At 42.2% G+C, this 24231-nt stretch overlaps 1 protein-coding gene across 4 annotated transcripts in view; it reads left to right on the top strand.

The window, feature by feature from the left end:
• RPS6KA3 (ribosomal protein S6 kinase A3) overlaps positions 1-24231 on the top strand; it is a 65712-nt gene that overhangs the window by 6917 nt on the left and 34564 nt on the right. For all 4 annotated transcript variants that reach the window (XM_056861847.1, XM_056861846.1, XM_056861845.1 and 1 more), the window contains exon 2: positions 4524-4577. In XM_056861847.1, coding sequence (XP_056717825.1) covers positions 4524-4577 — 54 coding nt within the window. The remainder of the gene's footprint in view (positions 1-4523; positions 4578-24231) is intronic.

The following is a 24231-nucleotide window of genomic DNA, read 5'->3' as shown; positions in this document are numbered from 1 at the left end:
AGGAAAGGGTGATATGTTAATGCAAAATTCCTTTGTTTAATAAAATACAACAAAAGTCTGATGGATGAATGGAGAGATGGGCAAGCATTTAACATGTCAAGTTGAAATATTTTTCTCTCGGTGTATATAAATAATATATAAAATGAAAAATGCTGGAGATGTAACAAAGATAGTGTATTTCTTGTATGGTGTGCTGATGTTGTGAAGAGACTGAAACTTATTGGGGGAAGGTCACAGAATTAAAGACCTACAAGGATGTGAATTGCAAAAGGATCCAGTGCTTTTACTTCTGAGTTACCAGGTCAACATTTAGACGTACGATGCATGTGTATAACATAATAATTAAAAATAATTAAAAATAAGAAAAATTTTGTGACTAATGAGTGTTAGAAATATGGCAGGTTGCAGAAAAGAAAGTTAAACCTTTACATTAAACCGAGATATAAGCAGGAAGACAAATTTATTGAAACTCTAATGTTCTGTCTATATTGGCGTAACAAGTAGAAGGTGTCAGTGCATTCATCCGTCAGTGCATTCATCCGTTATGTAACACAGTCTTCTCAAAGGGCACTTTATCTCATGGAAAGTGGGACTGCCATTTCCAAGGATTTTCCTTTAGTGTCATATCCCACTACTCTGTATCCGAGTTTTACCCCCTGACCTCCTCAGAAGCAACCTTTAGGTTGTGTAGCACTTTGTGGAAGACAGGGGGAGAAAGGAAAGATTTGTTTTTCGTACAGAATACTTGCATTCTGCCATTACTGCCAGTATACATTTCATCTCCAACTTAAATATTTTATTGCTTCATTTTACTAGCAGATTTTTAAGATAAACCTAAAACATGTTGCCTTCTCAATCTTTTTTTTCTATCAGAGGTTTTGATATCTGAGAACTTGGGCATTTGCATGCTATGTAAAGATATTTGTAACTTAACTACCCCTAGTTGATTTTGTAACTGACCTTACATTGAAAGAGCTATAGATGATATTTACTCTAGTATTGTATTAAATACCAATTGGCTTGGTTTTTTAAAAAAAACTTTAAATCTTGTATTTCTTTATAACTTGGCATTTATTTAACTTGACTCCATTATAGTGATGCTTTTTTCAGTCCTGACTGATATAAATTTCTGACTAAAAATATTATGCTTATACCTGGCTTTTCTCCCCAATGGGGACTGAAAGTAGCTTGTGCTTGGCCCCCTTTCCACCATGTCACCCCCACAAAAACCCTGTGACTGGGCCAGTGTGCTTCCATGGCAGAGCAGAGTTCCAAACTTGGGTCTCCCAGATCCTACTTTGGCACTCTAACCACTGCATCACAGTGCATTTGTTTGTATATTTTAGGGTTATACTTTGGCATGCTGCCAGAGAGTTAAGTAGTTTTTGGTAATGTGTCATTTTATTACTCATTGTTCTAAAGAAATGACTGCATATAGTGAATCACAATTCATGATAGGCCTTTCAGTAAATAGTACATTGCATACTATGTGTTTGATTCACTAGCTAAGTCATAAGATAAAATTATAGATCAGCTATATGTAGTTTATTCTTATTTGGATGTCCCTTGCGCATAGTACAATTTATAGGCCATTAAAATGACTGTAGTATACGAAAGTTAGCGTAATTCCACAGACTCCTACTCTAATAGTAACTCGGATATGTGATGTGTAGAATCTTTCTTGATACATTTGTCAGATCTGTTTTTTATTTAAACATTTTACAAGGTTTTTTTCTGCGGTAAATATTTCCATAGTTTAATATTCCATGTTTAATATTGATTAATGGAATAAATAAGAACTGGATGTATTTCTACTTTTTTTTACCTAGAGAAAGTAGCAAAGAAAAACTGAAATACAGATTTCTCAGTTTTTCGTATGATGATGATTTCATAACAGCAGTTATGAAAAATAGAATAAAAATAATTAGTGATTGCTTTGGCTACCACAAGTAATTAAAGGAATATGAGCTGGCTGATTAAGGACCAATTTCTACAATATTGCAGTCATGCCAATGAACAGGATGTGACTAATCAAGGCAAGCAGAAGTTGCTTGAGGCAAGGAGGAGGATCATTTGAAATGCCCTTGGAAACCTCGGTAGGTTTTTCTAGGCTACATGGGAGAAGTTAGTGCTGTAATTGTGTGTTGAGGTTTTTTAAGGTACATGCGTGGCCAGGAAAAACCACATGTCACAAAATGGATTGGCAATAATATCTGGAGTTTATGTGTGTGTAAAACCTCAGTTTTCATTTCAGAGTAAATGGAAGCATTCATAGACTTCTGCAACATGTGTTTGACTCATGGTCTTTAAGTAGTGGATTTGTTTCCTGTTTCCTGTTCTGTTTCCAATGTTTGGAGGATCTGATGGTATGTTTTGGAGAAGAGCAAAAAATTCAGGCTTTTGCAGGAGAGGCACTTCTAACTGATACACAGAGATATCAGTGCATATTTCTGGGTTCTTAGTGTGTGGTCTGAGGAATGGCAATAAGGTTTGATATTAAAACTCTAAAAGTGGTGGCTCACAGGGACAACTATTGTTCCAAGATGGCAGTTCATTACATCTTAGAATATAGAAAGATTAGGGATGCCAGCCTTGAAGTGGGACCCAGCAATCACCCGGAATTATGGCTCATCTCCAGACCACAGAGATCAGTTGTCTTGGAGAAAATTGATGCTTTGGAGCAGTGGTTCCCAACCTTTTTCGAGTCGCGACCCCCTTTTACAATTGCCAAGTAACTTGCGACCCCCGCCACATTTGCATAAAGCCATAAAATGACATTTTCAATAGGATAAAGAAAACACATTAAAAATAGATTTTTTGAGTCACAATTTTGATCAGAGAATTAAGTACCGCCTGCAGAGGAGCTGGAAGAGTCTTACTGGCAAGACTTAATACATCGCTGGGAATACATAATGCGAGGCCACTTATGCCTGGGAGGTTTTGCCTTTTGGATTTGCCGCTCTCTAGATGCGCATTTCCCCTATCCGAATTCTCAAAACTCTGCACGGGGGCTGATTGTTGAGTTTTGAGAATCTGGATGGGGGAAACGTGCATCCAGAGAGCGGCAAATCCCAGGCGCAACCTCCCTGGCATAAAAGGCCCAAGAAGGAGGAGCAGAGGAGGGGGAAGCGGAAGGAGCTGCACCGTTTCCTGAGGTGAGTCTGGGGCAGCGTCAGGGCGAACGTGGCAGAGCCGGGCGCGCCCTCCCGCCCCCTCCCACCTGTAAGGCTCCCCGCCCGGCTTGGGTTTCCCACTCTAGCGGTGGGAATGGGAGAAAGCATCGTTGGAGCCGGCCAGCGTAACAGCTGCTGGGGAAGGGGGGGTAATGGTTTGCCAACTCTAGCAAGGCAAGCAGTGCAAATGCCTGGCTTGTCCCCCTCAGAGCCCAATCAAGCCAGGGCTTGAGGAGTCGCGGCAGCCGCTGGGCGGGGAGAGGAGATGGCGTGCGGAGCAGCAGGGGAAGCTCCATTTCCCTGTGGCGTTTGCGCGCAGGAAGCCTCCTCCTCAGCGCCAGCTTCTCTCTCCGGTGGAGTTTTCCAAGGTTTGGTTGAAGAGAAGCCTCCCATCACTCCGGCGCCCGTGGGCCGACTCACACCAAGCCCGGGGAGGGAGGGGCGGAGGGCGGGGAGCGTGCAAGCGCCCAGGCGCACGGGAGGGAGGCCTGAGCTGAGAAGCGCCCCGACGGCTCCTCGCAGCCCAGGCAGGGGAACGCAGCGCCGCTCTCTGGGGGGGGGGGAAGGTGGTGACGCCCGAGCTGCTGCCAGGGGCTCCGGATCAGGTGCGGGTGGCCGCCGAGCCCTGGGAGCCGGGTGGGGGGGTTTCCCAGGGCTCGGCAGCTTGTACAAGGGCTCGGCGACCCCCCCAGAAAGCACTTGACGACCCCCTTGGGGGACACGACCCACAGGTTGGGAACCACTGCTTTGGAGGGTGACTGTATGGCTTTGTACCTGGCTGAGGTCCCTGTCCGTCCCAGACTCCATCCCCAAATCTCCAGGAGTTTCCCAACTTTGACTTTATTAAATAGATAGCCCTCTTCTTGCTGTTTGTAATCAGGAGGATTGCTATCTGCCAGTATTATCAACAGGAGGCTGGCAAGAGAAGAACCTTTTACCACTGGCTCCCCTCTGGGCAGGGGGTGTGGCTCAGTGGTAGAGCATCTGCTTGGCATGTAGAAAGTCCCAGGCTCAATCCCTGGCATCTCCAATTAAAGGATCTGGCAGCAGGTGACATGAAAGACTTCTGCCTGAGATCTGGAGAGTTGCCAGTCTGAGTAGACAATACTGACTTTGATAGACCAAGGGTCTGATTCATGTGTTTCATGTATTCTTTTGGGGAAGAAAAAAAAAGAAGAGTCATCACCATAGTATTTTTCCCTCATCATCTTGTCTACAACAACTGAAACTAACTTGTGTTTTTTTCTTTTTGCTACAGTATAAGCATTTTTATTGTTGAATTTTAAGAATTTAGAAAAACGTTTCTACTTTAGTTGCTTTAGTAATTCTTTTTTAAAAACTCTTTTGCAGAATGGCCAGCAAATTGTAGATGAACCCATGGGAGAAGAGGAGATAAATCAAACAGTGAGTAAAACATGAATGTTCATATGTTGCTTGGACATTGTCCAGCCAAGAGTTTGGGTAAACTCGTAGTGATTTGTACTTTGAAAACAAAAGTTTCATTACACTGATGTGAATAAAAAATATTTATGCCACATAGTCCAGAAAAATTGTTTCTGAAATTGGCGTCAGTTATGCTAGATTTTTATTGCAACATAGACACGTTGGGAGTTTTCATTTTCAAAAGCTATAGAGTGAATTTTTTAGGGAAAATGTATCACTGAGGTCAGGTGCCTGTATCAGGGTCCCACACATTTTAACAGCAAGACCCATATAGTTAGCATGGTGTGATGACGATGTAGCACATGGCATGCGTAGAGGTAATACTAGCATACTGTAGTGTGATTTGAACTTTTTGCACTGTTTGAATGGAGGAGGGTGCAAGTTGAGCAGATGACTAGTTTATGCCCTTTTGAGTTGGCTTAGAGGAGCTGGCTTTTTCCTTTTTGAGTTAGTTTAGAATTACTTAGATCTTTAATTTTTTTTGTTTGTTTACCTTAGAGTGTGCATGAAGTAAGCCTTCTGCCTCTTTTTTGGTGCTAACTGAAGAGCGAGTGAAATACAACCACAGTTACTCATCTAAGCCAGAGTGGTGTAGTGCAAAGCTTCTTAAACTCTGGGTTGTGTAACTGAATGTGGGGGTTGCAAAAAATTTGATTTATTATCAGTAAATATTTTATTTGTATACCTATATTATATACCTATATACCCAGGGTCGTGTAAAAATTTCTCTGGCAAAAATGGGTCCCGAGTGGAAAAAGTTTAAGAAGCCCTGGTGTAGTGAACTAGAACCTGTGAAACCCAAGCTCGAATCCCCACTCTGCTATGGAAACCTGCTGGGTGACCCTGGGCCAGTCACACGCTCTCCGCTCTGACCCTAGCAAGTATTTGGTTGAGAGGCCTCCAAGGAATACTAGGGGCGTGACACAGAGCCAGGCAATGGCAAACCACTTCTGAATGTCTCTGGCCTTGAAAACCCTGTGGAGTTGCCATAAGTCAGCTGTGACTTGATGGCAAACACACACACAAGCCCCATTTATTGACATCTGTGGCGAGATTTAAGGATATAGTCTCAGTTTTCCCATTGACACCAGTGTAAGCTCTAGCCCTGCGATGAACCCATAAACAGATTTCAGCAGACGGCAAATCCACAAAAGCAGTTTTATTGGTTAGAATCGACAGGTTTCAGAAGCCATATTCAAAAGGACACTAGTAAGGGGCAAGGGCATGGTGCATGGCATATATGGAAAAGCAAAAGGAGATAACTGGTAACCTAGGCAACCCCCCTCCCAGAGGCAGGAAGGAGCACTTGGCGATTCCCACAATATGGGAATCTATGAAGACTAAACACGGGGCATAGACTGGCCTTGGACAGAACAGCACAACAGCACCTGGGAGCAGCACAATCGCACTACCGCATACCATTTCATGGCTTGCTCCTGACAACCAGTAACAAGTTGTTTAACTATTGGCTGCATTTTGCCCACTGTAGCTGTGTTGCTTCCTTTGGTTTCACACTTGTGGTACTGGTATTGCATGAACTATACTTACTTCATTCAAGTCAAACATGTCTGTAGGCATATTTGGACTTTAAACTTAAAACATCTTCAACTGCTTCTGTTGTGAGATGCTATCAGATGAAAATAACATTGCATGATCAGCAAAAGCGTAAAACTAAGTGTTCATGAGTGAACAGAGTTTAGGAAGTGTTTCCAGTTGTATTGCTCAGTTTTTAAAAGTGCACTTTCACAGGATATAGTATTTCCCCCCCTGTAAAATCTAGTTGCTAGTATATGTTAAGACAAATTATTCAGTTTTTGATTAAACATAGTTTGACTTAATTCTACAAAAGTTGTCTTTTAGTATGTAGCAATAAATTAAAGCTCTCCATTAGCCACCTTTTATGAAAATTATTTAGCACTATGACACCAGATTTAAGAAATATGTGCTGTAGTTTCTTAAATATTACAACCATGAAAGTTCTTTTTAGTAAAGCGAGTAATTGTTTGCACTGCACCACTTTGTGTTGTGTCTCTACTCTTAAAACAACACTGCAAGAATTAAACCTCTTTTAAATTGTTAAGTTTGGTATTTCTGATCTGTCTGGATTATATCTCTAAGGTCAAGTGCACCCACAAGTCTCTCTATCATTCCAGGCTGTCATGCATGGTCTCTTACTGCTGCCCTTCTCCTCTGTGTTGCAAATATTCCTTGCCACATCCCATTCTCAGCCTTGACATTCCCTTGTTAAACAGGCAAGGAGAATTTACATCAGAAATAACGGGCTAGAAAAAGCGCACACAGATCTTCAGCTCAATCCTTTAATCAGTTAAATAATTGGGAGCATGGTGTATGCAGTTACCAGCTCTGTTATATTTTTCCACCATGTCATTTGACAGTTAATTTTAGTGTGTTAAATTTAACTTTCAGACTACAAATATTCAAAATGTAAATACTCCTGTAAAAAATGAACAGACAATCTTAAAAGAATGTTAACAATTCTTTTTGTTTCTGGTGAATGTCAAAATTAATAATAATAATCTTCATTTATAGTCCTCTTTTCTCACGGAGATTCAAGGTGGCTGGAAGCGGGAAAAATGGGGAGGGGTTAAAGGGGGCAGGGCCAGAATGTGCGGGCGGGGGGAGTTTTTAGCCAGTGTGTCCTCATTTCATCCCTGCGGGCTGAGGTAGCAGGAGCCGGCTGTACAATCCAGCCCCGACTATGCTGAGCAGGAGCAACTCTGGGGTGCGGCTGGACAGCTACGCCCGGCTGGTGCAACAGACCATCCTGTGCCACCAGGTGGGCGAGTGTGCCACTGGTTGGATGTCTGCCTACTTGCCTGGGGGGGTCAACTGGGGCAGCTGCCTGCTTGGGACTTGGTCAGCTAATTTTTAAGTTGATAATTTTGTACGCACGCAAATGATGTTATAAATATCCAAATGGCCCTTGGCCGAAAAAAGGTTCCCCACCCCTGTATTAGTGGCTTGGGAAAATCTTTATTTGCAGGGAGCAATTTTTTTGTAATCCACTGGGTGTTGCTGTAGTCTTCAATTCTAGCGTGGACACTTCTATACTTGGCATCTATCTTCTTCCGTGAAGAAGCCTGAACTCAGTTCAGGTACAATGGAGTATATCTGGCTGCTGGCCAAAATTTTCTGAATCGAAACAGGGGCTCCGCTTGCTTCAAAGGTAATTTTTAAGTCTTTCCAGGGTGTTACAGGGCTATGTTCGCACACACCTCCTCCCCGGATCGTCACCAAGCTGCTGCTGCACAGTCGAAAGAGACTCCGCTTTGCCCCGGCTCCGCCTGTGAGTTTAAACTTCCCTTCACTTTTCCCCACTAACGACCTTCTCCCATTCTCTTAAACCCTTGGATTTTTTTTCCCAAATTATTTTTAACTTGCCAGTCTGCTGTTCGTTCTTGTCCTGGGTCATACAGCTCCGCTCCGATTCCACCTGTCTGTTTTGAGTTTGAATATTGATGTTGAAAAGCTCTTTGTCGTAGTTGTTGTTATTCAGGTTCTTCACCTGTCCAAGATACTTCCCTTCTGTTTGGAAGTCTTTTTAAAAGGTTTTTCTGGGATGGGAAAGGAGGGGGGGAATGGCGGGCGCGAGTCGGATCGGGCAAAGCCCGATACCTGACTGGCTTCGTTTGGTGCCACTTTATTTTTGCGGCGCCCAAAACTCTCGGACCTCGTAGAGGGGGGGTTCAGGGTGGGGGATCCCTTTGCCCCCAGGATTCTCTGCAAGCAGATATCCCTCCTTGGCCAGTGTGTGCTGGAAGCGGCTCAGAATCCTCCGTGCTGCTCCTCGCTCAGGTCCTGCCGGAAGTCTGCTTTTTAGGAAGTATTATGGGAAAAAATACAACTCAGCTGAACAACAAATTTAAGAAAATCCCGGTGGGCCAATTAGGAGCATCCAAAGAAGAAGAAATAACAATAAAGACAAAACTCCAAACTTTTTCTTCCAATTTTCAAAATCTTCTACACCAAGCAGGAATGCCAAAGAATAAAAAGACAAAGGGAGATGAAGAGGATACTCAAATGGATGAACTTAAGAATTTAATAATAAAGCTAAGTGAAAAACAAAAAGAAAAAACTTCAAAAATCGTTTCAGCAAAGTCTACGGGAGAGTCATCAGAAATTACAAGACACATTACAAGAATCATTACAGAGAATCGAGAAGAAAATTGATGACAATACCAAGGAAATCAAATCACTTCAACACAAACAAAATAAGATTGAAGAACTTGAACATCATGCTATCACCTTAAATCTACAAGAAAAGCATAATATCGCAGAAGAGAGATTTGACCATCAAGACATAATCAACCAAGAACAGAATCTGAAATTTAGAGGATGTGGAGAAAAATGCAGACTAGTGAACCTTGAATCAGAACTACAGCTTCTACTTCAAGATACCTACAACCTCAAAGAAGAATTTCTCCAAATAGAAAAGATTTTTAGAATAAATTCGGCATATTCTGCCGGATATAATACTCCGAGAGACATTTTAGTCAAGTTCACCCACCAGAGGATGTAAGCTCTGTGCTCGTTGGCAAATCCATAAACAGACTCCATAGGCAGGAAATCTTAAGAAAGCTGGTTTATTTGGAAATATACAACAAGTTGCAGAAGCCAGAAAACTAGAAGGGTTGTAATGGGGGTGCAGTCTACAGAGGATCGTATATATAAAAGAAAGGCTACAAAGTCAGGCCACTCTGGTTGCTAGGGCAACCCTTCAGTTCCCACAGAAGTTAGACAACACATACAACTCTCAAAACATTAGCATGACAGCATAACAGTTGCGACCTTGGATTAGCACCTGGCCAAACCACAGTACTCTGTTCTCCAGCGAGGCCGGTCCTGACAGAGGACCAGAGATGATATTTTACGTTTACAAAGAGAACAACATCTTCAACATGAAGGGAAAGACATCCTGGTCTTAGCGGACTTACCACCAGCAGTGATTCAAAAAAGAAAACAGTTTGATGATCTAAGATCGGTGTTATACAGGTGGAATATTAGATTTCATTGGATTGCCCCATACGCATTGGACATCTCTTTACCAGAAGGGAGAAGAACTGTTAGGAACAGAGAAGAAGCTGACCAACTGTTAACAGAATTAACCATTAGAAACAGAAGAGACAGACCGAGCAGAGATCCAGGTACACCATCAAAAGCTGAACCAGAACGTCCCGCAAGAGAAAAAGAACCAAGAAGACTAGAACTAAGAGAATCCCTCTTAGGACTTGTACAAGTGGATCCGCAAACTCCACAGCCAGAGAGAGACCAAGTGAATGCTTTTTTGGAAGCTGCCAAACCATTTGTCTTGCCAGAGACTCTATTGGAGATCACCAGAGAAGAACAAAGACAAGCAAAAATTTTAGCTTCTGGAGGATCATTACTTGAAGAAGAAGAAATACCTGAAGAACTCAAACAAGACAAGGCATCTGGAATAAATTAAGATGGATGACTCAATTCAACAGTCAAAAGAAAGAGAATATTTCACAAATTAATTAAAGAAGCTTGTAATATAATTTGCATCCAAGAAACACATATTAAGGAAACCCATGGGAAATTTTTGGACTGTAAGAAATTGGGCAAAGTTTATTTTTCTTCGTCGACAAAAAAAAAGAGAGGAGTGGTGACCTATAATAAAGGTAACAAGTTGACGGTGATAGACACTTTGGAAAAGAGGAAGATACCAGATTATAGTGGCACAAGGAGCAAATGGGAAGATAATAACAGTAGCAAATATATATGCTCCAAATGACACAAAAGGAAAAAATTTTTCATGGATTTAGTGGACATTCATCAAGGAGAAATTTTGATTATAGGGGACATGAATGGAGTGATAGACCACAAAATAGACAAATCCATACATCTTAAAGGGAACAAATTACCAAGGGTAGTACTTCAGTTTATGGAAGATTGGGGTCTGTTAGATGCCTAGCGCTTTAAACACCCCAAAGACAGAGACTATACTTTCTTTTCCAAAAGACACCACTCTTATTCCAAAATAGATTTGTTTTATATCTAAGACCCTATTGAATTTAATTGAGGAAGTCTCCATTTTACCTTCAACATATGCAGATCACAACCCTCTTAAATTAAAGTTCAGGAATGAGAGGAGAGGACTAAGGAGATGGTGCATGAATGACAACATACTGCTGAGAAAAGACACTACTAAACAATGTCAAGATGAAATCAAGGAATTCTTTGTTCTAAACTCAACATCTGAAGTGGAAGTGAACTCAGTCTGGGATGCAAGTAAAGCCTATGTGAGAAGAAGATTGATAGCTATAACATCAAAAATAAAGACCAAAAACAGCAACTAGACCAACTAAATTTACATTTACAACAATTAAAAGATGAACATCAGAAGTCAGGCAAAAAGCACATATTGGTAAAGATCCAAGAGACTAAACACCAAATCAGTGGAACTGAAACAGAAGAGATGCAAAAGAAACTAAAATTCGCCAAACAAAATTTTTTTGAACATGCAAATAAGCCTGGAAGACTATTATCAAACATATTAAAGAAAGAATCAGAGAAGAGGATTTTGGCAGTTCAAAAGAATGGTCAAATGACAAATAAAGAAGAAGAAATCTAAGAAGTTTTCATGAACTATTACAGAAAGTTGTATCAGAATAATGACACGGATCAAATTGGACTAGTTGAATATATACAACTAGTCCAATTATAAATTACTGGCTGCAATATTGACTTGTTTCAAAAATAATACATCCTGATCAAACTGGATTTATGCCAAAAAGACTATTGAAGGACAGTTTAAGAGTAGTCTTAGCAGCCATTCACCATACCAAAATCAATAAAAAGAAAATTGCAATGTTATTTTTGGATGCAGAAAAGGCATTTGACAATGTTTCATGATGCTTTCTTAAGAATACACTGAAACAGATGGATTGTGGAGAACAATTTTTAAATGCAGTAGACGCCATTTATTCCTCACAGAAGGCCAGACTGTTAATAAATGGAATGCTGACAGCACAATTTGATATTGAAAAAGGCACAAGACAAGGTTGTCCTCTATCACCTCTACTATTCAACTTAGTCATGGAAATATTGGCAAATAAAATAAGAATGGACCCAGAAATTCAAGGATTGAAATTTGAAGACCAAGAGTATAAAATCAGAAGTTATGCAGACGATGTAGTACTAATGTGTCAACAACCCAAGAAGTCAGCAGAAAGAATCATCCACCAAATCAAAACCTTCAGTTACTTCATCGGATGTAAACTAAACAAGCAAAAAAACAAATTTGTTGACGTTTAATTTGACATTAGAAGAGAAAGAAGAAATCCAAAATAAAATATTTGGGAGTAAAAATTCTGACAGGGTCGGACATATTTGACCTAAACTACAAAGAACTTTGGAAGAAAATAGAAGAAGACTTATAAGAGATGGAATAGACTTCAGATATCATGGCTTGGAAGAATTGCAGTGATTAAAATGAATATATTACCAAGAATAAACTTCTTCTTTCTGACATTACCAATTAGAATTTCAAAGACAACTCTTGGAAAATGGCAGCGAGTCATTAAGAAATTCATATGAAATGGGGAAAAAACCAGAGTCAGATTTGCAGTGCTTCAAGACGAGAAAAAGAGAGGTGGTCAAGCAGTACCAAATCTGAAATCATATCATCAAGCAGCCGCGTTGGTAGTGTTAGCAGACTGAATACAAAAACCAGAAGATCGGATGATAAGATTAGAGAAATCATGTTTGACGGGTGGCTTTCATCATTGGATGTGGCCAAAAGAGAAAATGACAATTCTAAAAGAAATCAAACAAGAGAATCTGACATTTCAACTTTTAAAAACCTGGCAAGAACTAAAAGAAACTATCAGCCCATCGCCTCTAGAGATGATGTCTCCCACAGAAGCGTACTGGGATTGGAAAACTAGGTCCAAATATAGCTTTCTGACTTACAAAGATCTCATCAATAAACAAGATAACGTGAAATCTCTTCAAGAACTGAATGATGAAGGGTTTAAGATATCATGGTTTCCATACATGCAAATTGCTCACGCGGCAAGAACTGAATATTTACAGAAAGGGAAATTGAAAAAAACAGACTGAATTTGAATCCATTATGAATAAGTCACAAGATCATTTACTATCAAAAATCTACAAAATGCTATTGGCGATAGAAACAGCATTAGAACAAGTAAAAATCTGCATGGTGAAATGGATGCAGAATTTTGGAGAAATTATACCAATGCAATCGTGGGGGGAAATGTGGCCACAAGACATCAAATTTTCAAGCTCCCAAACAGTCAGGGAAAATTGGTATAAGATGTTTTACAGATGGCATTTTGCTCCCAAAGATCTCCAAAAAATGTATAAATCAAACCAAGCCAATTGCTGGAAATGTTCAGAGACTGAAGGCACTTTCTTTCATCAATGGTGGAACTGTAGAAAGGCCCAGAAATACTGGAAACAAATACACGGAGAACTACAAGCTATTCTACAACAGGACTTTAGGTTGTATATTAAATACTTTTTATTGGGAATGATTCTTCCCCAACGTAAACCTTTAGACAAAGAACTTCCAATATGGGATGACCGCAGCAAGAACACTCTATGCAAGATACTGGAAAGACAAGAAAATACCTTCACTAAACAAATGGATTACAAAAATGTACGAATACGCGGACATGGCTAGACTATCCAACTGGATAAAGAAGAACTCGCCGGAAGATCATGAACAGAAATGGCAGTCGTTTTATAGAAGATGCACTGTAAACTAAAGATAGAATTAATAAGTGTTTTATTGAGCAGATTGTAGATGTTTTAGATAAAAGTAATAGTAGATAAAAATAAGTATAAAAGCAATTGTTGATACTAGTGAATTATATAAAGATAATATAGATGAAATGAAGTTAGAATAGAAAGCAGTTTAAAGTAAAATTTGTTGTCAGTAAGAAATGAGAAGGGAGAAGACCTGTCCTGTCCAAGATACCAACCTAATAAGACGTATTGTATATTTCCTATCCCCTTTTCCTTTCTTTTCTGTACTATTTTAAAATCCAATAAAAAATTATTTAAAAAAAAGAAAAGAAAGAGAGACTGCTGAATTACAACTAATAATGAAGCTCAAGACAATGCATTCTCCTGGACTGAATAGAGATCTGGGATTCCTGTCTCATTACCAATGTTGATTTCACACCTACTACCCCTCTGCATATCACACTTAATCCAATTATGCCTGCTAATATTATTTACTTGCTATTGCCATTGGGTGTCTAAATTCACTCTTCTCTACTTAAGGGTAGATGGACTCACATTCTAGCTGTCTCTGAAGAAGTGAGCTGTGACTCATGAAAGCTCATACCCTGCCAGAAATTTTGTTAGTCTTTAAGGTGCTACTGGACTCTTGCTCTTTTCTACTGCTACAGACAAACATGGCTACCCATCGTGATCTATTACCCACCAAGTGTATTTGTTTTGATATTTATACCCTGCTTTTCTACTTGCTTTTTTGAGAACCCAGTGGCTTACAACATATTTCTCCCTTCTTCAATTTTATCCTTGCCACAACAACTCGTCGGGAAGCATAGGACAAGAGAGGGAGTGACTGGTCCCGGTCAATTCCCACCTTCCACTGCAGAGCTGGATTTAAAACCTGGGTTTCCTAGATCCTAGTCTGACATTCTAACCACTGTATGACATTTGCTCTGAGCATGCATTATTGGGGGCTTAGTAGGGTTGCCAACTCCAGGTTAGGAAATTCCTGGAGATTTTAAGGGTGGAGCCTGGGGAAGGCGTAGATATTTTGGAACAGCCTCGTGGTTGTGCTGGTGGCTATCAAGTCCTGAGCCACATTGGTTAACTTGGCCTCAGCACAAAGCCATTTTTTTTTGTTCTGTTCTTATGTCTGTGTCTTCCATTCAGTCCAGAATCACTGGCCACTACAGCACATGTGTCCTAAGACTTTTGTGTATTAAGTTTCTTATTTAGAAGGGGAGGGGAACCCTGACAAACTAATTACTATAATTTCTTTTGCTAAAATTGCAGATTACAGTCTAAAGATATTTTTTACTGGGATGGAGGTATAGGGGCCCAAATGAAAGTAGCTGACATTATCAAAGGCTTGCTTTTAACTTTTAATAAAATTATTTGATTAGCATATAAGCCTTTGATTAAACATTTTATTAGTTAATTTAACAAGTTAAGTGATGGAAGTCTTTATTTTTTGAAACCATTTCCTGTATTACAAAAGCTTTTCCAGGTTTCATTTTTTAACTCCCAAGGCAGTCCATTTCCGAATAGTTATTTCAGAGAGATGGGGTGTAGCTACTTCTGTGAAATATACCATGCAATATAGTAACTGATAAATATTATTTTGTACTTTATGTGCCTTGTTTAGAATGTTACCAATGTATTTTATTCCACTTTTATCTTAAAATAATGGATTGGTTGTATAACTTGTGGAAAATACATTCTTCTTGACCATTTCCTGTGTTAAGGGAGTGTAGGAAAAGAAAATCTTGTGCAAGAGGAATGTATACCAGCCCTGAGTCATCCTTTTTAAAACCACTGTATCATCACTGTGTTCCTGTGGCCCTGCAGACTATGATTACTCTCTGTGTGTGTGTTGTGTGTGTGTGTGTATACTTTCTGAACCCCTTGAAACAAAGAGAAGAAATGTAAGTGTCCTGCTAACTGGGGGGGAAAAATAGAACTGTTTTGTGTGATTGTGCTGATGAACTGTTGTTGGGGAAAGCAGCTCATAAAATGTAACAGCACATTTAAAGCATTGTGGAATTCACTTTTGTTGCTGAAGTGCCCCTATTTTGGGTTTGTTTGTGTGGTGACTGTGAAATGTGTGAAAGTGTTGGAAGAACTTTGAGACTTCTTTGCTTCACACTACTAGTCTGACAGTATTCTATGTCTGATACGTGAAAATATGTGGAATCAAAGTTGGAGCAGGTTTTAACATATTTGTTGCAGTTATGATGGGCCGGGTCAGCAGCGTTAATATTGTAACGATTCCATTTCCTTATGATTTAATCTGGCTGTCGGGAGAAGGCAGCCAGATCAACCATAATACGCTGTCCTGGCACAGCTAGTCAGAATTGCTTGCTCACTTTGAAGTTGTTGCTTGCTGGTTGTGTGGACAAAGGGCTTGGAGAGGTGCAGCTGTATATTCAGCGTTTGCCCACTGTGATTGATGTCGGCTTGCCATGCAAGTGGGACTGAGCCAAGGGGATAGTAAATTTTTCAGTGGAAAAGTGTGCCAATCCATCTGCATTAAGGAAGGTGGAGGTGAGGTCCTTCCTGAACAAGCCCTCCTAGGATTCTGTTTATCCTAGTAACTCTCACCTACCTGGTCATGGACAATCTGTCTGAGGATCAAGTGGATATTGGGTTACACAACTCCAGATGTCTTGAAAGAAACTCATTATTTTGACTTGGCTGATGACATATACTAGCCAAGAGATAGGAGTAGGTGGGTGACTGCTTTAGTAAAGTTATCAAAGTGAAAAAAATCTATGAAATAATACTTTTCCTTTAAAATGAGTGAAATGTGTTTTAAGACAAGTGTTTACTCACTGAAAATGTATAGCATGAAAGTCTAAAGACGTTTTTTCCAGTTTTTTCTAGTGGAAATTTTGGGGACAACTAGAAAACTACTATGAATTTTTTTTTCTCTGTTGGAATGAGTGAAATGCTTTTTCCAACAAGGATTTTGTTCACTCAAATTGTATAGCGTTCAGTTTTTCCACTGAGTAATTTGGAAATATTGGGGAGCACTGAAAAAACTAAAAATGAGTGAAATGTTTTTCAAGACAATGTTTATTCACTCAAGATGTGTAGCAGAGAAGAAGAAACGTGGACCAAAGCCATCTTTGGCATAGAAACCAAAACTGGATGATACTCCTGATGGAAGAGGACAAAAGAAAAAATTAAATACTGACTTCTTGTAATCACTCAAGATGTGCAGCCTGAAAAAATCTGAGGACTTTAAAAAAATCTCTATTGGAAAAATTGAGATTTTGGGGAGCACTGAAAGATCCCTATGAAACTTTATTTTTTCTTGGGGGTTAATTAAGTGCTGCGATCGCATGGGATGCAGCAGTTTACAGCTTTTTCTTGCTTTGGTATTGGATGTATTTGCAATTTTGCTTAGAGAAAACTAAGGCATTTCCACTTCTAAATTTCATAATATGTCAACACAATTTTAAATTCTAACTAAATTATAGGTGTTGCATTTTATATTGTAGCAACAAAATAGGTTTAGACTTGATAGAAAAGTTAGTATTGCATATATTTCAATTGTTGCCCTCATTTCTTTTATGGGAAAAAAACCCTTTTTCATAGCTTCAGAAATTTCTGTTTCTACACAGAAGTGCCATCCTATTAATTTTCCTGGACCTTTTGAGAGTGTTTGATACAATACACTATGGTATCCTTTTGGATTGGCTGATCAGGATGGGCACTGCCTTCCAGTGGTTCTACCTGGCTGAGTCGTTTCAGAAGGTGTGCTAGGAGATTTCTCTTAGACCCTGTGGTGCTTGTGCTATAGCATCTTTCACAGTTTCATTCTACTTAATGAAACTGCTGGTGGAGATTTCCCGCTCTGAGAGAAGGGCGCGGAAAGGCCCACTGCTTTCAGTTTTCTTTCCTGCCTTGCTGGGGAGAGCACATCCATAGCATAGCTCTGCTGCCCTTAATTCTGCTTTGGATTCTTCCTTACTCTGTCCTTTCTCCCTTTCTTTCGTTTTTCCTTCTTACCTAACTCTCCTCTTCTATTAAAAACAACAACAACAGACTGTTCTTTCCAGTTTGTCTCTCACTCTTTTCTTTTGCTTGCCTCGGCCAGCACTAAAATGGCGTCACCCGCCCCAGACTCTGGCAAAGAGGATGATCTTTTGTTTGTGGGCGATTACAATGCAACCCTCCGTCTTCAGGGAGCAACGCTCCAAGAAGAAGCCTTTGCTTGCCGCGCTGCTGAGCTTGCGGAGGTTAGGATTGCCGCTGAAGGCACTGCCAAACTGGATGGAAAAAAGGCAGGATCTTCCAAGCGGTGGCTTAAGGGCTCCAGCTTGCATGGCAACAAGCGCACCAAATGGCTGCGGGGCCCGAAGTGCTGCTCGGCCGCCCCAATGGCCTCGTCTTCAGGCCTTCCCTTTGCCAACCGGAGAGAGGAAGAGCCACTTCCCCCCATTCCTCCAGATGCACAGATTGCTTCGGATGGTAATGTACCCTCCCCATCAGCTCCGATGAAGGAGCGAAGGTCTGTCTCCCTGGAGGAGGTGGCGGCCATGATTGCTCAGGCCTTTGCCATGAGAGAGGCAGGCCTTCCAAACCCTTACCTTAATCCTAGAATGGGGGGTGTTGTGTCTTCTCTGGATCACTCCCCTGCCCATCTCATTTAGGTAGTGAACCCGGCTGCAGCCATGGTGCAGTCCCAAGGTGGCCTTAAAGTCACCCTGAATCCATCCTCAGGGGTTCCCAGATGACTGCCACTTAGTAGGCTCTTTGTCCATGGAGGATGCAAGGGAAGATGGGGAATATTCTTCTGATTTTGAAGAGCCCACAGCGGCAGAGGAAACTCAACCCAGGTTATTCTCTGCCGATGATTATCAATCCCAACTCTCTAAAGCCCTTGTTGCCTTAGAACTGAATGTGGAACCTCCCACTGCGGAGGAGTCATAACCCACATCTTCCTGGACCGATGGTACGAAGATTTATTTTCCAAGTACCTCATCCCAAGACAAGAAGGTTCTGTTACCAAACTATTTTCAGAAGCTCATCAGAGCTGAATGGGATAGGCCTACTTCTAATAGGCAGTTCCCCATGTCTGTTAAAAAACTGTATGAGATGTCCACCCCCGCTATGGAGCTCCTTAGTATGCCAGTGGTAGATCCTCCAGTGGCTGCTCTGCAGTCTCCAGATGGGCTTTCTGAAGAGGGGGTGGGAACTATTAAGGATCAGTGGGACCGTAAAATTGAGTTCTTCTCTAAGAAGGTCCATGAGTCTTTGGCCTTGGCCATTCAGGCTACTGCCACAGCGGCCATCATTGCCAGAGCCTCTATTGCCTGGTCTAAAAAGATTGCTAAACTTCTCTCCGGGACGGATAGAAGGGTCGTTGATGGTATGGAAAGGATTATTACAGCATCCTCCTTCTTGGCTGACACGTGTTTGGATGCTGTCCGCAGAGCCTCATGGCTCCGATCATGGCATGTCGAGGTTAGGTCAAAATCCATGCTTCTAGCGTGCCTGCTTCAAGCTGGCAAACTGTTCGGGGATCTCCTGGACAAAATGCTGACGGAAACCAAAGACAAAAAACGCTCTATGCCTAACCCAGCTAAAAAACCTACTAAAGGTTTTTCCCAGTCCTTTTGATCCTCCTATACCCTACCCCGTTTTAGTCACAATCATCAGCGTTCTTCCTGGTCCAGCAACCACCAGTCCTTTCATCGCCAAGGTCGATTCAGCCGTCCCTTCCAGCAGCAGCAGTTCCGAGGGGACAAAGGGGGCAAGTTTGCCAAGTCATCCAAACAATGACACCAACCCTGCCCTTGTGGGAAGAAGACGGCAGCTCTTCAGCTCCCAATGGTCGGGGTCTCTTCCGGATTCCTGGGTCCTCCAGATTATTCTTCATGGCTACAGAATAGAATTCAGCACCACTCCTCCAGATTGCTTTCGACCTTCACTGACATCCCGGTCTGCGGCAAAGCACTCAAGAACAATGGATGCTATCTCTCATCTGTTGAATATCGGGGCTGTGGAGGAAGTACCTCCCAAAGAACGCTTTTGGGGTGTCTGTTCGATCTTCTTCATGGTCCCCAAGAAGAATGGGGACTGGAGGGTCATACTAGATCTAAAATCCATCAACCGGTATGTGCTACTCAAGCGTTTCCACATGGAGACCCTTCGGTCAATCATAGAGGCCCTGGCTCATTCATCATGTCCATCGATGCATACTTGCATATTCCCATCCACCACAGAAGGTTCCTGAGATTCATCTACAACAGCAACCATTTTCAGTTCAAAGCACTTCTGTTCGGCCTTGTTTCGGCTCCTTGTGAATTTTCCAAGGTCCTGGTCATCCTAATGGCTGTCCTGTGGAGGGAAGGAATACAAGTTCATCCTTACCTGGGCGACCTGCTCATCTGCTCACCATCTGCCCAAGCGTCTCACACCCACACTGCCCGGGTCATCCAACTGCTCGAAGACCATGGGTATCTCATAAACCAGGAGAAGAGTCATCTACAGCCTACTAAGAGGCTTCTTCACTTGGGAGTGAACTTAGACACTCGCACAAATACCATCTTCCTCCCAGAGGAAAAAGTGGAAAAGATTGCTCTTCTCACCAGATCCATCTCCAGGGTGAGGCTTCGGGGACTTATGATCTCCTGCATGACCGCTGTGCCCTGGGCTCTCCTTCATGCTCGGCCGCTACAATGGCTCCTCAGATGGTCGACCTCCCCAACACTCATCACCCAGAAGGTCAACAAGTTGGTTCTGATCATCCCATGGGTCAAAGAAAGCCTGAGATTTTGGCCCCTGCACCCAACCTTCTGACGGGTAAGCCATTCATCCTTCCGGACCCTATTCAGATTTTCATGGATGTGTCCTTAGAGGGATGGGGTGCCACTGTGGGGGACCAGGAGCTCTTGTCACCTCCAGAAAAGAGACTCCACATCAATCTGCTGGAGTTGTGGGCCATCTGTCCGAGTCTTTGGCGCTTCCTGTCCATCATCCATGGCGAGAATATCCTCATCAGGACCGACAACATCTCCACCAAGGCCCACCTAAACAAACAAGGTGGGTCCAGGTCATCGTCCCTCTATCAAGAGACCGGGAAAATTATCTGGTGAGCATAGAAGAATCTCCTCAATCTCAAAGCCGAATGCATCCAAAGGTTCCAGAACATTCGAACCGACTGGCCGAGCCGATGCTCATTGGACAAAGGGGAATGGTCGCTGTGCCAGCAAGCCTTCCAGATGGTGATCGCGCTCTCGGGCCCACTCCAGGTAGTTCTCTTCGCCTCAGGGACGAATCACCTCCTTCCAAGATTCTTCACCAGGTTTTACCACCCCCTGGCGGAGCAGGCCGATGCCCTCCTCTGCCCATGGCCTCAGGGCACCCTGTGCGCCTTCCCGCCCCTCCCCATCCTGCCACAGGTAATCAGGAAGGTCCGTACAAAGAGAGCTTTTGTGATCCTGATTGCTCCAGACTGGCCGTGTTGTCCATGGTATGTGCACCTGACCAGGTTGTCCACCCAGAGCCCCTGGCATCTTCCATTTCTTCCAGATCTCCTCCATCAAGGGCCCATCAACCACCCTGATCCCAGGTGGTACAAGCTAACCGTCTGGACGTTGAAAGGCTCCGGTTAGTCCAGCTGGGCCTTTCTGAGGATGTTATCACTACCATTCTGGCAGCCAGATTCCCCTCCACGAGAAGAATTTATGACTACACGTGGAAGACCTTTGTGAAGTGGTGCCAGAGAAAGGGAAAGGATCCCCTCTCCATTGACCTTCCTGCACTACTAGTCTTCCTGTAGGACGGTGTCAGCCAGAAACAGACCGGCTACTTTACGCAAGCAGGTCGCAGCTCTCGCCTCGGTCATCCCTACCTTGGACGGTCATCAGTTAGCTTCCCATCCACAAGTTAGGGCATTCCTCAAAGGAGTGTCTCAGACCAACCCACCTCCCATCCACCATTTCCCCACTTGGCGCCTCAACATTGTTCTCCGGGCTATCACCAAGGCACCCTTTGAGCCTCTATGGGAGGTGCCGCTCAGGTACCTAGCCATGAACACGGTTTTCCTGACTGCTATCACCTCAGCCAAAAGGATCTCTGAACTGGGGGCGCTCTCCATCCACAAAGAGCTGTGTGTCTTCCATAAGGATAAGGTGACTCTGAGCCTTGACCCAGCCTTCATCCCCAAGGTGAATACTATTTTCCACAGACAGCAGGAGATCTATCTCCCATCATTCTGTCCTAATCCTTCTAACACCAAAGAAAGAGTGGCACTCCCTCGACATCCACAGGGCGCTTAAAATATACATCAACCGGACCTCATCCTTTAGGCACTCGGACACCCTATTCGTCTCTATTTCCCCTCCTAATAAGGGGCACAAGATGTCCAGACGTTATCTGAGCCGCGCTGTAAAGCTTTGTATTGCGGAGGCTTATTGCGCCAGCCAATGACCAGTGCCTAATGGGATCACGGCTCATTCTGTCCACAGTGCTGCAACCACTGCAGCATCCTTTAAACAAGCCTCAGTGGAGGAAATCTGCCGGGTGGCCACCTGGTCGTCTATTTCAACCTTTGTCCGCCACTACCGCATCAACTCTTTCGCTTCCACTGAAACTGCCTTTGGCAGAAGAGTCCTGCAGCATGTCATCAAGGAAGAAGGAGAAGATTAAGTCTCCCACCCGATAAAGTAGCTCTTGGGCATCCCAAGCTTTCAAGATGCCCTTCCCTCAGAGCGGGAATGTAACCTTGTTTACTCTTTCCGCTCTGAGGTAGAAGGGCATCTTGCCCACCCGAAGATCTTAACGCAGCAGAATGGGTGGTTCTCCAAAGCAAGGGATGCTTCTCCACTGAGCATTCTTCCTTCTTCCTGCACTACTGTCTCCTGGCATGTTTTTTCCATTGTCCAGTTGTACAGTTATATGTTTTCCTGTTACTACATTTTTTCTTGCTATATCCGTTGTGGTTATTCCTGTTAGTATTCAGGCTGTCCTGTCTCCATAGCTGGCTTGGTAAGAAAACTGAAAGCAGTGGGCCTTCCCGCCAGAGAGACAGGAAGTGGAACTTTGATCCTGCCTCCCCAAGCAATGGGAGGGAAAATCCAAGCTTTCAAAATGCCCTTCTAACTCAGAGCGGAAAGAGCCCTCTCGGTGAGTAAACAAGGCTACATTCTGGGTTTTTGGAATGAGGTATTATCAGTATGCTTTATTTCTCTTTTTGTGTGTGGGGGGTATACTTAAATGAAACAGTGGACATCCTGAAAAGGTGTCTGGGATGGATGAGAGCCCATAAACTAAAATTCTGTCTAGGTGAGACTGAGGCACTATTGGTTGACAACATTGCTAGCCAGGAATGACATTCTGCGTGAAGACAAGGTTTGCAGCTTGGGGGATACTATTAGACCTGTCAATGCAATGCATATCCAGGTCATCTCTGTCACATAGTGTCTAACTAGCATTGGTTGTTTCACTGACTGTTGTTTTTTGGAACAGTGTGATCTAATGATAATACATATCCCAGTCTTATTCATACTTGATTACTGTAGTATGTTCTTTGTGGAACTGCCTTGAAGACTTCCAGAAAACAGCTAGTGCAAAACACAAGATTGCAAGCTGATAGCATCAGCTCAAGAATATACTTCGGCAGTCTTGAATGAGCTGCACAAACTGCTGGTTCAGTATTTCGCATTGCTGCTATTTGCCTCAATGAACAGAGACCTGGGTACTTAAAGACTTCTTCCTCGCAAATGAATCTACTCAAACATTAAGATCAATATCAGAGGCTCACATGACTCCATTTACTAAACTCTGGCAGTGGCTGTGAGGGGAAAAGATCTTTTCAGTTCTGGGATCTGTGGAATTCCCTCCCTGCCTTTTTACATCTGGCACATTATTTAAGTTTTAGGACCCAAATTAAAAACATCTTATTCTCCCAGGCGTTTGGTGATTTGTGTGGCTGATTTTATTTCTTCATGTGAACTTGATCGAGTTTATTAGTACAAACTTAAATTATATCTTATTTAATTTTTAACTGTGGAAGTTTTATTGTTACTTATTATTGTTGCTACTGATTTATTTTATGTCTTTTATTGATTATGATTGGTTTTAGAATGGTATCCTGCTTTAGAATGCTCTGAGGTGGTATATAAATAATTCAAATCAAAGCAGGGAGGGTGGACTCTATGGCATTATACTCCACTAAGGTCCCTTCCCTCCCCAAATCCCACCCTCCCAGGCTCCACCCCCAAATATCCAGGAATTTCCCAACCCAGCATTGGCAACCCTAGGTCAAAGCCTAAATCTTTTGAAGGGGCATTTGGCTATTGGGTTATAAATTCTGGTTCAATAATACTGCTGCTGTAGTCCACTGTTTTAGTGATAATTGCTTATGTTTTGTTATTGCTGGAAGTTGTTTGAAGCCTTGAGTATTTGAGATATAGATGAGATATACATATAAAGTATGGATACTTTTCCTGAAATGTTCTCAAATCAAATGAGTTGTTTCATGCAAGGATAAATTTATATAACCCAGAATAAACTTTTGCAGTCCAGCTCTGAAACTGATAAAAAGATGTGAAGCTTTACAAAATATTAGCAGAGATTAGAATAATATGCCATGAACTTTTAACATATAACACTTGAGGATGGAAAAGTGCCAGAGACTCATCTACTTCTATTTTCAGTTTATGATATTGAATAAAAGCAGCACTTCTGATGCCTAGTTAAAAGCCTGTGAAATTTCACAGATATGAATAGTGTGTTTGTGGGGAAAGCTATTCAGTGATAGGGTCAAGTGTAATTTTTTGTCTTACTTAAAACAGTTGTCCTAAGTATCACTTTAATTTTCCCCAAAGGAGGGCATAATAGATTTAAATTATGG

The sequence above is a fragment of the Euleptes europaea genome, chromosome 16, assembly GCF_029931775.1.
Source record: "Euleptes europaea isolate rEulEur1 chromosome 16, rEulEur1.hap1, whole genome shotgun sequence".
Lineage (NCBI taxonomy): Eukaryota > Metazoa > Chordata > Lepidosauria > Squamata > Sphaerodactylidae > Euleptes > Euleptes europaea.
The sequence above is the reverse complement of the archived record's forward strand: the minus strand, read 5'-3'. Positions and strand labels throughout refer to the sequence as shown.